We start from the raw sequence: 18,164 nt of genomic DNA, 5'->3' as shown, positions 1-18,164 counted from the left end.
ATTATATTTTCTCTTCTTTTCTTCAACAATGGCACTGCTTTGCCCACGTGCTGTCTTTTTTTTCTTTTTCTTATGACAAATTGATCCATTTCAAACAATAAAACAGCACTAAACAGAAACAAGAGATGAAAAACTTCATATCAACGTTATATTCACAGTAACACACATAAACACAGCTGTATAAATAACGTTACTGTTGGAGAAAACACGCTGCAAAACATCTCCTTTCATAAACAGTGGCGCACTTGTACATAGTCCAGTTGACGAAGTTCAACAATACATTAGAAAGAACACGCAAAGAGACCTACGTTACCCGCACGAAGAAAAAGGTCTTTTTAGGCAGGTTTTGAGTTATATTTCCGAAGCTAAACAGTGTTGTAAGTCTTCCATCGATTGTCCAGGTTGGCACAATAATGTGGTATTTTTTACATGAATCCGATATAGCAAGAGTCGGTATATTAAATTTTAAAAAATATCATTCCACATTTTCTCTTTCCTCTTTGTAATGCTATAAGTGTAGAGGGAAAGGAATCTTTTTATACACTTAGAAAGCGACATTTTTTTATTTGCAGCTACCGCTTTCTTGGAAGACTAAAGATAAAATCTCAAGGCAGAAATATTTGAAACTGAGCATGAAACTTTTGATAAGTACTAAGTCAAATTCGAAATATTTTTACCTTGGAACCAAGTTGTAAATCTTTCACAAAGCGGTAGCTGTTTAAAATGAAAAGACACACTAAGAATTGCGTACTTTCAATTAGAATCTACTATTTAGAATCTATTACTTCAATTAGAATTAGAATCTCTTCATAAGAGTCAACACTTCATCATTACTTTCACTTTTTTGTTTCTCGGACCACCCCAACTTTGACCGATTACCTGCAAAGCGTCTTTCATTATTATTTAAAGTAAAGGGTAATTGTTTATTGGAGGCACTAACACCACTATGAATGCTCCGGGTTTGATCTTCCGACCCCCTCATCTGAGTAGTTCCCTCTAACCGGTCACTAAGATCTGCAAAGCGTCCGTCCGAGTTTAAGTTCATATTCATTTTCACTAACTGCTTATTCACTAGATATTGTTTGTGAGCCCTACAGTTAGCAACACGATGCTGTCCGCCACAAAAATAGCACTCAATTTTCTTTTTCCGAGTTTCACTAGTATCAGAGTTTCTCACCAGTGCATTATACGATTCTAAGTTTCGCTGATGTTTCTCATACTCAATAATGTCTCCCCTAAGATTTTCCATAGACACTGGGTATCGGTACTTATAAATATCAAACCTTATTTGCGGCTGCATCCTATCCATTATTAAACTAATTAATTCACTAGAGTTATTCCCATTCACAGTACCATAACATATTTCATATGCATCGCATATATTGTTTACAAAATCTAGTATATTTTCTCTAGGCTTCTGTATTACTCTTACATACCAATTTAAGAGTTCTCGCTTTCCTAAAGGTGTAACTAATTTAGTAAACAAATAATTAGAAATAAAACTCCAGTCATGTGACATTTCATACAAAGTAAGCAATTCTTGATTCAACCTCCCTTGCGCTTTACTTAACGCAGCAACTAAAACTGACTCGACTGGAAAAATTTTTAATTTCATAATTTTATGTACTGCTAATAGAAATTGAAATAAATTAAGATCATTTGTTCCATCGGTACTGGGTATTGATTGGATTTTCTCATTAAATAAGTTAGCTGTAATACTACTATTTAATTTATCAGCCCTAATATGGAAAGGCATAAAACTGTTTATTAAGGGATTTCTCCCAGTATTTAAATTGGTAGCTTCATACAAATTGTCAATTACAAAAGGATTCTTACTTTCATTTTCGTAGTTTTCTTTTCTATTAGCTGTAACCTCCAGGTCAATAAACGGATTGGTAACAAGACTTCCTCCACTATCACTTTCTACAGACAAAAGCTGTTGTGAGCTTTCACGTGACACACCTATTCCAGCTAGCTTGCTTGTTATGTCACTAGCGTTCGAACATAAATCACGTGTTTCACTGTTTTCATCTACTGACGAGGAATGCCTTGACCTTGACTCACTTTCTGTTTCTAAATAAGAAAGATCCCACCGCAGCCTAGCATTGGGAGGAATGACTACCCCTGCATTTCCATTTTCAAATCCATTTAATACCAACTGCGACTGATTTTTTTCGCCCATATTTTCCGAGAAAATAAAGAGGCTAAAGAAAATTATTATTCTTAAAACAAAGTAATGTCTGTATGAACTACCTTTCTTTAGGATAAGCGATAGACTCTTTACATTCATTGACCTTAAATTTTAAATTTGTTATTTCCTTATTAAATATATACAGGGCGATCAAAAGAGTTTCACCTACATAACATAACTTACTATTATACTTTCCATCTAATTCAGCATTTGAACATTTGAACATACCAACCCCTCTATTTTAACGCCTACTTTTCTTCTTAAAGAAGAATTAGGATTCGGAACGAAATGTTTGTAACGTGCCTCGATGGACGCCGTTCTGGGCCGCTGGATATTAGATCCAGGACAACTATATAAAATATTTGAGGGGTTAGAGTTGTTAGACCTATTTTCTCTATCAATAGAAATTAACTGGTGTATTATCAAATCTTTAGCTAAAGATTATGAATCTGAATAAATTTAGCATTAAATTCAAATATATTAATAATGCTCTTACGAACTGCATTAGAATTATACCATTTTATAGGTAATTCAATATCAGGTTCTTTTTAACGGAAAATCAGTAAATTATCTTTTATTTTATTTAGAAAAAAAAACAAAAAAAAATGATCTATCGAAAATGTATCGAAAATACAGATTAAATATTGAAACAATTGAAGATTATTAACAGCTATGAAATATCTTTGAGTAAATTCTCCTTTTATACAAGTCAACACGTGTTCAAGTAGGTCAGAAAGATACATTAACTGACACTATTTAATTACTACAATAATATAATAAATCGTGGATAACTAATAGATTTTGAATTCCTCCTTAAATTCAATAAGAATTTAGAACAATTAATTATATCTCCCAATGTGATATAAATTGAATAAATTACTAGTATTTAAATTGAAAAAGTATAACACTCACCATTAGACTATATCACTATTATGCCTTGTTAAATACCAGCCAGGAGGAGTATTTCACAATATTGCCTCTGAATTCCATTTAATAATCACACAATTAGACACCAATTACAGATGTATATAAATTATAATATTATATAACACTTGATTAACTTCAAGAGAACTTTAACACTTTTAGCTAACTCGGATATTAAATCACTTGATCTTTCAATGAATTACCGTATTCCGATTGAATTTAAATATATGTTATAGAACCAGTATAATTTCGATGTGCCCAGTTCTACATTTCGTTCCGAATGGCCGCTTAGGTAACCCGCAGCTCATTCGAAACTCAGTAGTTCTAAAGTTTTCCTCTAGAGGCGTTGTAAATGCCGAGTGTTCGGAAGTTTAACATAACCTCTAGGATAACATGATTTCTCTTTCTTTCTTTCTTTTTTTATATCCAGAATTAAGTGTGATAAAACTTATCACACGCAACATCATAAAGATACTAGCTCACACACACAATTAATTATATTGTCAGTGATAGGCTATATGGTGTTCATTGGGCCAAACACTCCAAACAATAAAGATTCATCTTACACTGGAGAAATAGTTATGCTTCGTATTTAATTATCATTTGGCCATGAAACAAATGCCAGAGAGATATACTAACCTCGTATACAAATGTGCGGTGTTGGAATATATAACTTGTTGAGATATGATGCTTTACTTTTTAAATGTTCAATACTTCCTTTACTCCTAAAAAATGTAATAAAGAAATAACGCCCATTTAAAAAATATATTCAATTATAACTCAACAATCTTCACAAAATTTGCAATCGATCAGTGAAAACGGCATCTTTCCAGAGCTTGTAGTTTCCGAGATAATAATTTGCCACAAACATATAAACTTTTCTTGACCACAAGCATATAATCGTAGCATTTTAATACTGCAAATGAATGTGTGCACGCTTTATGGTGGTTTTCGACGTAGCTAATACGGTGTCGTTACTTTCTGTACTTCGTCTATATACCCTGGTAATTGTTACAGAATTTTCTTCAATGAAACTGTAATTCCTTTCAATTCCAGGAATTATTAATTGACAATCGACGTTCCCATTCCAGTATTTCATCATTTTTGCCGATATATTTGGGGAAGAATTCCTGCTATACAATTTTCTGGGGGTGAACAATCCCCTCCTAGAAAATTTCTGGTGGGACGCGTCCCCCTTATCCTCCCCGGCTGGCACGCCCATGGTGAGACCAATAGTAGAAAAACTGCAAGAAAGTAAATTGAGATGGTTTGGAAATGTAAGAAATAGTTATTTAGAATTCGTAGCTCACCGAGTAGATGCTATAGAAATGAATGAGAAATGAGCACGAGGCCTTCCAAAGAAGAAGTGGGAAGATAGTTTTACTAAGGATATAATGCAGTCTCGGTGTCATTACGAATAGGAGATAAGTTAGAAAGAGTTGGAGGACAGCGATTCGAGAAGCTGATCCCCAGCTAACTGGGAAAAGGGAATTAGAAGAAAAAGAACACTAATTTATCTACTAAAACCGGAAGTGGTAGAGAACTAATGTACTTCCTGTTTCTATATTAATTGGGAAAAATACAATCCAAGGTCCGTCACGTGGTCCACTCATGACACTGCTACTTTTTTTTTTTTTTTTTTTTGCATATTATCAGTGAAACTTTCCACACAATCTGTGGGAAAAGTGTGCGGACAAGAAAACAGAGATAGCTATTTTAGATCAAGTTTTCTTCTCAAGACTCACAACGCCAAAATTTAATTTTAAAAAATCTGAATTTAAGACAACATTCTTGACTAAATCAACATAATTTAGCACACCTTAATTAACAGGAGACTTGGATAGGGTGTGTGTGGAATTCGAATTGCAGTCACCTCATCGTGGTGAGTTCTGGGTCATTTAAAGAAAAAAAAAAAGCGTTGAGAAATGGACGAAGAGCTGCAAAATCATTATGAAAATTAAATATATAAAATCACCCACATTAACGAATTAACAAACATGGCCTCACACAACTAAAATAAAGTATTTAGATGCTATAGAAATGGAAAGAAAAGTAGTATGTATATCCTTGCTACAGGCACGCAGCCAAGGGGGGGATCACGGGGACTCCGGCCCCTCCTTCGAGACAAGAAATGAAAAAAATTGAGGAAGGATGAAACAAAATGAAATTAGAAAAAGAAGAATCAGCGTTAAAAACAAAAAGCTACAGGAAGCTTTTGGTTACTCTTTCTTACGAGAAGATTTGTATTACTTGCAATACATGGTGGCGAGGTGAGACAGATATCCTGGAAAAGTCAGGGAATTTGAAATTTCTAGAAAAGCTACTAAATTCTCAGAATTTCTGCTACTGGCCAGGGAGATTTCAAGCTTCCGAAGGCATAGTGCCGCTGTGTAATAACGTAGACATTTTTTATCATAATTTTTCGTCATCGCGTCCTTGCAGTATCAAACATGTTATTCCAATAATAATAATAATAATAATAATAATAATAATAATAATAATAATAATAATAATAATAATAATAATAATAATAATAATAATAATAATAATAATTCTACTGCTCCTTTAACCTTCATTTGGAACAGACAGTAGTTGATGGAATAATAGAAACAAAAATTTATGTGGAAAGAAAGTTCTGTTAACATTTGATTCAACAGAGAAAAGAACGCAGATATTGTAAAATATTTTACAAGACATTATTGAGTATGTACTTTTTATAATAGTGAATATGTATTTTTTCATAATAGTTGAGGTCATAATGAAAGGAAAATTGTTATATTTGAATGAACAGAGGAAGGACGCCTCGTAAAAATATTATAAAATCTTTTTCAATACGTTTCTTTTATTATTTTACTCGAGATTTCTTCACAGTTTGTTATTAAAATACTTACCAACATATCCTCATTTTATTGTCCTAACAAACCAATATACTGTCTGTTGATAGTAAAGTAGTTTAGATTGATCGGGTTCCTGGGCCTTCAGAATTTCATATCACGCCCCCCTCCCCGTTACGGAATCCTGGCTAAACGAACCAATATTTGTTCCAGTACAATAGTTTAGAATGATCGAGCCCCTGGTGTGATGACCACAGTATTTCATGTCATGGACCCCTTCCTTTTCAAGAAATCCTGGCTACGTGCCTGCTTGCGAAAAGGTGAATTTTGGTGTTTACTGTAATTTTTTTTTTCAAATTTTTTTTTTTTCAAATTTTTTCAAATTTCAATTTTTTTTTCATTTTTTTTTTCAAATTATAGGCCGTTTGCGCGAACTGAAGATCCAAAGTGTGAATTGTTTCGTTATTTTTCCATTGATTAGCATGCGAATAAGCAATTTTTAAGCCCTATTATAATTCGATACTCGAAAAGTTGATATTTTCGCTCCACCCTACTAATGAATGTCTTTAAATGCTTCGATATTAGTCCTGTCACCATTCCTGTTTCCATCCACTGCTGTATAATCTAGGCTTAAAATAAGCACCATAATCTTCTACTGAATTTTCATTAGGCTTAAAATAAGCACCATAATCTTCTACTGAATTTTCATTACACTTTTTTCTTTAATTTATAATTGTCCAACCGCGTCCTTAAATCTCGTAACCTTAATTTAACTCTTTTTCCAGACGTCATTCAGTGATGAAATTTTGCACAGTGACATACGAATGTTCTATTGCTACTATTATACGGGATCAGCACGGAAACAGTCCCTGAAATAAAAAAAAGGCTAATAACTTTAACCATTATTGTGCTCGAACTTTAGCAGTAGTTACATCAACTCTAAAAGTTTTCGGTGGTGTTCATTGAAATCACAAACAAGCGATGTGCGTGCCATCTATTACGTGGGAACAATCGAGACGATAATCCAGCTCTAGTCAAATATTATGAAGCGTAACCGATCTAATAGGGTTTATAGCTGCATTAATACGTTCCTAAAGATCTGGTAAACCTAGTCCTATGTATCTATACTACTCAGAAGCCTGAGTGATCGTCAGGAAAGCATCAGTGCAGCTATAAACTCTATTACATCGGTTACCCTTCATAAAATTTGGCTAGAGCTGGATTATCGTCTCGGAGTGGTTCAGGAGTTATTAAGTTTTATTTATTTCTTATACCCCCTCTCCCTCCCCAAGCCCTCAGTTCTACCATCAAAGTGAATAGCCTAAAACCAGTCCAGCCTTGAACCTCATCCATGTTACAAATTTGATCGAGATCGGTCGGGCAGTTCAGGATATTTAGTCACAAACATAGTGATTTTCAATTTTATATATATAGATGATTTTTAAAAATCATAATAATTTATTTTAGTTATTAATAGTTGTAAATGTACAATGTAATTATATATTGCATAATTATATATTATTTCTCAATTTGCAGGATGACAAGTAGTCTGCTTTATGGTTACATCAGAAAGAAGTTTGACTCGTTGAAGAATGCATTGCATCGACACTCGTTCAAAGATGCCTTCACTAGAGATTGGGTCTTCATGTCGCATTTCGTCCTTACACCTATATTTCTCGTTTTATTTGGCGTCCTTGAGGCCGGTATCCAATACTTGGGAAATCCAATTCACTGTATGCCAAATGGAAATTTGACATCTGAAGACCAAATTGATAAGGAATGTTGGCTTATTTCGTCGTTTCAGCTTCCAGAGAACTACACACACGTTGATCACAAGGAAACATATGATGTCTACTATCGTTTGATTCCACTCATCTCAATAATTGCAGCTGTTTTGTTCTTCTTACCTTATTGTATTTTTACATCCAAAAGGAAGATGGTCGTACAAGTTAAAACTCGTTTATGTCTAAGCACACGCAGAGCGAATACTCCATATGTATCTCCTATTTTCTTCAAGAGCCACTCTCGGCTTCTTATTTGCCAGACTGTCAATATGGCAACTATCATACTGTGTTTATACCTGATGAATTGGTCCCTTGGATATGGTTTTACGAGTTACGGATTTCAATTGTTGATTCTTCTCACAATACCGCAATGGAAGAGAAGCGACGCCCTGGTCGAAACTTTTCCAGAATTAATTAAATGTACCCTGGAGAAGTGTGGGGTGAAGAATGAGGTTGTGTGCAACATTCCAATCAACGCCTTCAACGAGACAATCGTCATACTAATATGGATCTGGTTCTGTTTTCTAGCTGTGATCTCCGCTGCTGAGTTGCTGTATAATATAATAGCTGCTATTTGGTTACATCAGGGTCTAGGAAAAGTACGATTTACACCACACAGAGACGACAGTATGCTGCTGAAACCCATCTTGAATCTGGAGGAAAAGAATGATGTCAACTTAGTTTCTCCAAAAAGACAGGACAACCAAGAAGATTTGAGGGAAGTAGAACTTCCAGTCACACCGAGCACCACTGATACTTTCTACACCGTTGATGAGTTGGAACAGAAGTGTGCCAGATTCAAGGAACAAGTACCTATGATGGAAAGCAAATACGATAGAGCAAAGGAACAAGAGAAGAAAAAACAAGAAAAGTGATCCCCAGGATTCCACTCCGAAATCTTGCTCTGGAGAATAAGAAAGATATTTAATTTCTGCTCTTAATTAGAAGATACAAGAGTTCTCATTATTTCTTTTTCATATTTTTTTTTACAGAGTTTTGCTTTATATTACTGTAAGAAGGTATATCCGAGCTTAGTAATTACAGGTGGATAACTGTAAAAAAAAGAAAAGAAAAGAAAAAAAACCTCTACGAAATTTGCTTTCATGTTGTTTACTAACCTACTAATAATATATAATCTCAGTGGCGTATTTTTGCTATAACACTTGGTAGATTTTAGATTTTACTAACAACTTTTAAATCATATTTTTTCAATTATATATGTATACGTTTTGTCTCTTTACTATTAATAATCAGAAAATTGTATTCATGCTGTCTTAATGGAAAAAAATCAGTAATTGTCAAACGATGAACCAAAATTTGTTTGGTCTTGAAAAAAATTATATTCTTTTCACAAAATTGTGTAAGAAATGTTTTTTTAAAGAAAATATCATATTGATGAACTCGTGGAAATAGAATGTTTATATACATATAAAGAGTAATGAAAATATGTAATTCGTACGAAATGTATATGTTGAAATGTAGCAAGTATGAGAAACATTGTTAGTTGGTTTGTATATTTTACATTCATGAAATTTTGTGATACAATGCTACAATTCCTAAAGAAAAATGGTATCAAAAGATATGTTTATTATTGTAACATTTTTTGTTGAGCTAATCATTTATTCATCTATTATTTTCAAACGACACAATAAAAATTACATAAACTACACTATTGCCAAATATTATAAACTGGACCATTACATTTTTAAATTTATATATATATATATATATATCTAGGTACAATGCCACTCGAAAATTTTCGAACACCCCGGATGCCTCCATGTGGCCTAAAGCATAAAGTTGGACGACAATTGAATTAAAATCTGAGGATTTTTCTAACGATTGAAGATTATTATTTTGCTAAAAAGAATTCCAAAACGATTTTTAAAAAATGTTTTTGGTATTACTGATTTTGTTCTATGGCGATCAACGTTGAAACCGAAAACTCATGATTTCTACCACTTCCAAAAATGAGGTTTAAGGGAGAATCACGGGACGCTGAATCAGATGCATGAAAACTGTTCCCAAATATGTCTTACCGTTTTTTTCTATATAAGTTAATATTGAAACCAGGCGTGTGTTGTGAGTGGTTATAGTATGCTTTCCTGAGACACTGAATCAAAACCCAAAACAACTTGTTACCATATATTACCGTTTTTGTTCTTTGGTGATCAACGTTGCAAAAAAACGGTTGATTTCTAAACCTTTTGATTTGAATAGAGAATTAGCTGGAGAGATAGTACCTATTCTTGCGAGCTATTCTTGAATTAGTGTTGTGAAGGCCTAAAAATCAGAATTTTTGGTTTAAAAAAAACTTTTTAACGATTCTTTCTCGAGGTTGAAAAAAAAACCGGAAAATTCGGAAAAAATTGAAATTTTTGAATATTTTACTATATTCTTCTTTTTAAAATGAAAGCTATTTTATATTTATTAGTTAATTTACAGTTAAGATCATTGAATACTTATATTTCTTGTATTAGAATAGAGAAATTTCTTGTATTAGTATACGGAAATTTTGTGTCAACGAATATGTGTGCACCACTGATCCAAACATTTTAAATTTAGCATCGTGATAGAATGGAGTAATGGCTACAAAAGAAATTAAAATATAATCTTATGAAGTTTCCGCTTGAAGGCAGGTAAATGTTAAAATAACTGGCCCAGAATCATTTTAGTTAATATGTTAAAATCAAATATATACTTTATAGAGATATCTTCTTTGTGCTGTGTAAAATTTCCGGAAATTGTGAACCCATCAAAAAAATCTGTTTTATTCCGAAACATTGGCAAAAACTAGAAAAAATAATTTAAAATCTATTTCTTCGTCTGATAGTACTTACTGTAACCTGTCTGTAGCATGTACACAATTAATCTCTCTAACAGGAAAATACATTTAAAGCAACATATTTTAATTTTACTTTGTAATTTTCTGATTTCTGGTAGAATCCTTCTTTATTATGTGTATATTTTTCGAACAACTCAAAAACAGATATGATCTTATTTATACATACATCGCACAAGTGAGTAAATTTGAACAGGGAGAAATATATTAAAGGCTTTAATATGTTAAACTTCTGTTGGTTATTTTACTGATAATTTGTCTCACTAGAGAAAAGGTATTTGTTTTTATACAGGATTTTGTGCTTAAAGTTTATATAAAAGTCTATATTAGAATATTAGATAATCGTAATTATATGTTCTAGTGCATGAATATTAGTGAAAGTTTCCTACTGATTTTTCTTTTAAGAAGTAATTTAGTTAAAATTAACAAAACTTCTCTTGATGAAAGTGCATATTAAGAACTTACAAGGGAACATCTTAGATTGATAGTAGCATTGCCCAATCAAACAATGCACAATCGATAGAGAAGTGAAGAAAAGTGAAAAATTCCAAGTTTTACGGGCCGACACCCAGAAACATAAGAGATACAGAAGAAAGAAGAATCTAGAATCATGTGAAGATAGCAATGCAAAAGATACACTGACACAGAAAGAACTTCAAAATTATTAAAGTAATTAAAATGGCCTTTACACAACAGTATAGTAAACAAACATTGTACCCACAGACATGCTCAATAACATCATATGTAATGCAGTATTGTCTACTGGGCACAAAATAAAGCTTTTTTTTTAATGGCACGGAACACAAATTAAAACATCTAGAAAAACTAATTAGGAGTAGAGCCATACCTATGAAGTCTTGATGTACAGTCTTGCCAATGTTTGAAGATAGGCCTATATGAATTCCTATATGAAGTTTTGTGTGTTGTGTTTGATACTATTCTGATTTTACACTTGGGTAAAACTGCTTTAACACTGTGCTTCGTCCCTGATTTTCGTACTTCAGTGATTATATTCTTGTTTGTGATCTCATATTTTGGTTTTAACTAGTTTGAATCGTGTACTGTATGTACTCTTCTATATCAAAGATTCATGTAGAAATTCATATGGGATTATTATCAAACGTTGACAACACTGTACATCAAGACTTCACAGGTATGGCTCTACTCCTAATTAGATTTGTTAGATGTTTAATTTGTGTTCCGTTAAAAAAAAAAAAAAAAAAAAAAAAACTTCATTTTGTGCTCAGCAACACTGCATTACATATTATGTTATTGAGCATGTCTATGGGTACAATGTTTGTTTACTATACTGTTGTGTAAATGTCATTTTGATCACTTTAATTATTTTGAAGTTATTTCTGTGTCAGTGTATTTTGCATTGCTATCTTCACATGATTCTAGATCCTTCTTTCTTCTGTATCTCCTATGTTTTTAGGCGTCGGCCCGTAAAACTTGGAATTTTTCACTTTTCTTCACTCCTCTATCGATTGTGCATTGTTTGGTTGGGCAATGTTACTATCAATATAAGATGTTTCCTTGTTAGTTTCATTCAAGAGCCCTATTTCTTGCAAAAGAAACGTTTCATAATGGTAGACTTGTAAGTAAATGTAAAAGTTCTTTAATTAATGTACATCCACGAATAAACGTCCAAAAACACACAAAGGAAGTGAGAGAAGACTATTAAATTTCAAGAGTAATTGCAGCAGTTTCATTTTCGAGTGCTTTCTTTTTTTTTTTTAAATAAAAATCGCAATATTGGTATTTTTCAACTTAAATTTCTCATGTGTTCGAAAGTAAAAACGGCTCCATTACTAGTGAAATTAACCTAATACAAAGATATTTGGTTGTTTTTTTTTTTCAATTTTTCCGGAAAGAAAAAGAAAAAAACTTTTTTTTACCAACAAGTTCAAAATTTCCGAAAATTTTACTAGGCCGAGTCGATTACATGAAACCACTTCGAAATCACTCTTGTAGTTTTTTCTCTATATCAGGGGTTCTCAACCTTTCATACTGACGCACCACCAAAGTATTACTGACATAAGTCGTACATACCACCAACAGTTGCTCGCGTACCATCAGCGGTACACGTATCATAGATTGAGAAACCCTGCTTTGTATAAATCATATTGAAACTGTAAGTACTAGCAAATTTCAACCATTGGTAGGTATTGTGGGTCGTTATAGTATTTTTTTTTTGAGACATTGAATCGATTAAAGAAAACTCCTTGTCTCCATTTCTTACAGTTTTTTTTTTTATTCTATTGGGACAAATTGAAATTGGAAAAGGTTCAGTTGTACTGCTTCCGGTTTGAATATAGAGATAAAGGAGGGGAAGATACCTATTCAGAATCCCAAGAAGAGGTATCATCCCCTCCATTAACTCTGTTGCGAAAAACAGCTTCTCGATATCGACTATCGTTTTTACGATATAAATCAATATTAAAAACCGGAGAATTAGTACATTTAGCCACTTCCAGTTTTGATTGAGTATTACATGGTCATTCTGTAAGACTTCCGAGAGAAGCCTTAAAATAATTAAACGAACCAGTGTCGCAGTGTTATTGAATATTCTTGTTTTAAGAGAGCTAAGAGGGATATTTTCGATAACTTCTTTCTTCATATTGAAAGGGATACTGGCTGTTGCTTATTATCGCATCACCAGAGAACGGTTTAACTTTTTAAAACGAATTTTGAACAATTGTTAATACTCATCCGATCTGTTTTTTTTTTAACGTTACTTAGATTAAAGATCGTATCATAAAACGAAGTACAAGCTGTTCATAACTTATGTAAAAAATATAGTATCTCACTAGGCTGTCAAGTTAGAAAGATGAAACTTGGTATGTAAAAGTATTAGAAATAATGGACGTAAGCCGTATTATGCTCCGGCATTTTTAAATACTTCTAAGAGCGGATAGGGCCATTTTCTATTATTTCCTTCTTTTCCTTGAAATTGACGTTGCTTATTGTTTGTTGGGGGGTGGTACAGTGGCTCAGTAGTAGAGCGGTGACCTCTAAATGTTGGGTATCTGGTTCGATCCCCGGCCAAGTAAGCATGTGGTGGACAACCTCGTGTCCTTGAACTTTCTCTGGATACTCCTGTTTTCTCCCACTTTCTCATTCCACCAATTATTCCATCATCATTCACTTGTTTTAATCATCCGTCTCCCTTAGCCTAAAGGGCATAATAGTGGGACGTTAAACTTATAGATTTTTGTCGTTTGCGGTCTATCGCGCGGGAAATGGTTAAGCAATTTGAAATGAATTTTGAACATACTAACAAGTAAAGGGTCCAAACGGATGAATCGAGTTGCGGGATGAGACGTATTCTGCCTGATAGAGGCTGTGAAAATATGTGCATGTGCAAAATTGTAGCTGCTGAGCGCCATAAGAAACGGAGGGGGAGCGGGTCAAAGTTGGTGGGAGAAGGGCTATGTTATTGTAGAAATACATCAAATAAACTGTTGAATTGTGAAAATAGTAAAAGACAGACACTGCAAGTGGTGGTAGTTTCACATATTGGCAAAAAAGAATTTGCAGAGTAGATCACAAACCTCCGCCGCCATCTTGCAATCCACCTTTGAAATCTATGATTTTTTTTTTTTTTTTGGAATGGAAAGGTACTCATGTGATATATCAATTAGGGCCAGCATGTTCTCAAAAAGTCAATTATGAACTTTAGTGATCGTTATCTATACTCATTTGGAAGATTTAGGATCATCTTTATAGTTATTTACGAAAATCTAGGAGAATTGCATTGATTTTTTTTGTCATCGCATAATAAGCAAAAAATGAAATGAAATCTTTGAGTTTTACGTCTCACGGTTATGCGGTTAGACTAAAGGAGACGATGATGATGAGTAATGAATGAAGTGGTGGAATGAATAAAGTTGGAGGAAACGGGAGAACCCCGAGAAAACCCACGCACACGGTGTTTGTCCACCACAAAGTTCACTTGGCGGAGGCTGGGATCGAACCCGGGACCCCAAGCACCAGAGGTGAACGCTCTACCACTGAGCCACCGCGGCCCCTCGAATAATAAGCAAATAGTTAAACCGTTTGAAATGAATTTTGAAAATAAAATAAAAATTTAATCTTTCCCTTTAACGGAGTACTGAATAGTGATGAGCAAATGCAAGACCAAGACCAAGACCCGGGTGGTCTTGGTCTTGGTCTTGGTCTTGCACATGCGGTCTTGGTCTTGGTCTTGCAGTGGAACCCTCGGTCTTGGTCTTGGTCTTGGTCTTGCACACCTAGTCTTGGTCTTGGTCTTGGTCTTGCACACCCAGTCTTGGTCTTGCTTGCAAGAGTCTTGCAAGTTTTGCTTTTAAGAAAACTATGATTTTCATAAGTATATTTTACTCTGGATATAAGGGATAATAAATCCTACATTGCGTCAATAGTGAGAGAAATACAATGTATGTTTCTAAATGTAATATAGGGCCTATTTTACCTTCGTGTAAGTATGATGATACTGTACAACATAGGTAATTACCTTTACTTTTTTTTTCAATAGGTGATCACGCTTCACTACTTATAAGATAAATCACAACATTTCGTAATATTTTTATATGTTTTAACAGATCCAATACTCCACTGGTTCCCAAACTGGGGAGGCTATCCCTGACAGTGAGACGCATGAAAGAAAACCAAGACGGCACAGATTACTGAAATACCATAAATTGCAAAATTATTTTTACACTCTAAAGGCGTCAGATTTTTTTCTTTCCTACCACGATTAGCTCATCTTTGTATTGAACAAACTACCAATTAAATATTGAAATTTTGTTTTACTGATTCTAATATGTACTGTATGGGGCAGAAATAAGAACATACGCAAAAACGATGAAACAGTTAGACTTTCGAAATGTGGGCATGGAGAAAAAAGGAGAGAATCAGCTGGGTGGAACGGAAAACGAATGCGAAGGTTTTAGAAACAGTAGCAGTAGGGGAGAAAAGAAGAATTTTAGATGTAATGAAGAGGAGGACATTGGCTGAGGAGGAACTGTATTATGAGGGACGTGCTAGAGGGAGGGGGCGAAGGAGATTGTAGTTGAAGAAAGATATTAAGACAGAAAATTGCTACGTTAAGACGAAGAGACTAGCTGAGGACCACAGTCATCGAAGCTTCTCAGCTGCAGCAAGTGACCTGCCAATAATGGCAGAATAGCTATTATTATGACAAAGATGATATGTTTTGCAATATTGACCAAAAAAGAGAGAAGAAATTAAAATAATAATAATTAAACCTCTTAATATTTTAGAATATGAAATGAAATTAAATTTGTGAGTTTTACGTCCTACGATTATGCCGGCTAGGCTAAAGGAGACGGTGATGATGAAAAATGAATGAAAATGGTGGAAAGAAGAAAGTGGGAGGAAACGGGAGAACCCCGAGGAAACCCACGCACACGGTGTAGTCCACCACAAAGTTCACTTGGCGGGGGCTGGGATCGAACGCGGGACACCAAACACCAGAGCTGAACGCTCTACCACTGAGCCACCGCGGCCCCAATATTTTAGAATAATTTGAGTAAAAACTGAAAACGACTCAACTGTCTGTCTTTTATATATATATATATATATATATATATATATATATATATATATATATATATATATATATATATATATATATATATATATATACTCAATTTATATAAATACTTTTGACCTACATTAGAAATACATAACAACGGCATCAAACTTCAAGTTATTTGAAATAAGTACGAAATCACTCTCAGTTGTGAATATAGATTATTTATTGTTGTATAATGTTATATCGTTGAATCCTAGATATGCCGTATACCTAAGGGGGCTATAAGTTATATTGATAAACAATTATTCAACGTATAAGCATCCACCTATGAAGTCAAACTTGCGGTCACATGCGCTAAGTTTTTGTCAATGTCATGAAAATGTAATTTCAATATTAATTTTATAAGTACACATTAAACATTTCCAACGGATGCTTGAACCTTAGAGCCAAGGCCATACCCATGTATTCGGCACCTATGGTGTACGGAATTGCCGATGTTCAATGCTACATTTCCCGTTAGTTTTGGAAGAAGAACACCATTCATATGTTTTTGAAATGAAATTAAATATCTACTTTAACGTCCCACGATTATAACACTGAGGCTAAGGGAAACAGTGATGATGAGAAATGGTGGAATGAAGAAAGTACGAGGAAACGGGAAAACCCACGCACAGGGTGTTTGTTCACCAAAAAAGTTCACATAGCGCAAGCTGCGATCGAACCAGGGCCCCATGTACCAGAGGTGAACGCTCTGCCACTGAGCTACCGTGTCTATAACATGCTCTAGTTTATTTTTGCTTATCCACTTCTTATGGACACAACTATTCTTCATATGATTTCCCAAAATTCAATCATGGGCCGTCGTGAATGATCAAATGATGACCAAAGGAAATCAGACACTGAAGTTATTATAGCTTGTAACAATTCATAGAATTATGCTGTCGGACGTCTCGTGAACAACCGATTCAAAAAACGACATACTGTAGCTATATGTTACAGGAGCAGATCGACTCACATGGATTGCATAAACTACTGGGAACACATTCACTCCGGCGGTATTTTTACTGGAGCCCAGAAGTTCACGTGAAAGATGTAATGATTTTTCCCCTTCCTTTTTACATTCTATAAAAAATTCAAGTAGTGTTGGTACTTGTGCAAGACTCTTGCGCAAGAGTCTTGGTCTTGGTCTTGGTCTTGCAGGTATGGTCTTGGTCTTGGTCTTGGTCTTGCACCCCTTGGTCTTGGTCTTGGTCTTGCATCGGGATTCCTGGTCTTGGTCTTGGTCTTGGTCTTGGTCTTGCATGCAAGACTCTTGCAAAAAGTGCAAGACCAAGACTCTTGCGCTCATCACTAGTACTGAAATGCCCTTTAGGGTAAGGGAGACGGATTTATTAAGACAAATAAAAGATGATGGAAAAATCAGTGGAATAAGAATGCGGGAGGAAATGGGAGCACTGAAAGGAAACCCACGGACATGATGTTGTCCACCAGAAACTTACTTGGCCAGGGATAGAACCAGGGACCAAAATGAATTTTGGAAAATCTCCAGCTGCCTTTTTACAATGCCATTTTCATTTAAAGGGCACAACCCAACGTAATAGAAAGGCTCAAAAACTTAAGTATTCTTAAACTGAAGTATTTAATGGGTTTATAATATTAAACTTTTGTTGGAATTCATATTCAAAGCGAAGAAGATAGTTCAAATACCTACATAAACCTTTTCTTTCCGTATATATATAATGGCTGAAATGCCCATCCGCTGTATGTACAGCGAGAATACTTTTATTAGAAATATTTCAACCTCTTTGCTTTTAAAATATTTATTTCAACGAAAGTGTCATGATAAAAGTACAGCAGATACTGAAAAACCCTGCTCCTACACAACACGCCTTTAATCACATTGATATAATAGAAAAACCGAGCTCCTTTACTAACATTCTTCCAAAAATCTTTTCTAATGGGTCAGACGTTCTCCCGACTCCGTAAACTATGAATTCGACACACGTTTATTGACATATCGTACCTTCCAGGGTGTCACAGTTTTGTACCT

General features: G+C 34.3%; 1 protein-coding gene across 1 annotated transcript in view; it reads left to right on the top strand.

The window, feature by feature from the left end:
• Positions 1–9,392, top strand: part of LOC145663785 (innexin inx2-like) — a 28,346-nt gene extending 18,954 nt beyond the window's left edge. Inside the window, exon 2 of the mRNA XM_081729870.1 lies at positions 7,486–9,392. Coding sequence (XP_081585996.1) covers positions 7,487–8,608 — 1,122 coding nt within the window. The 5' untranslated portion in view covers position 7,486 and the 3' untranslated portion in view covers positions 8,609–9,392. The remainder of the gene's footprint in view (positions 1–7,485) is intronic.
• The last annotated feature ends 8,772 nt before the right edge of the window (positions 9,393–18,164 follow it).

The sequence above is a fragment of the Thermobia domestica genome, chromosome 11 (genome assembly GCF_964235325.1).
Source record: "Thermobia domestica chromosome 11, izTheDome1.hap1.1, whole genome shotgun sequence".
Taxonomy (NCBI): Eukaryota; Metazoa; Arthropoda; class Insecta; order Zygentoma; family Lepismatidae; genus Thermobia; species Thermobia domestica.
Note: the sequence above shows the minus strand (reverse complement) of the source record. Positions and strands in the feature narration are given on the sequence as shown.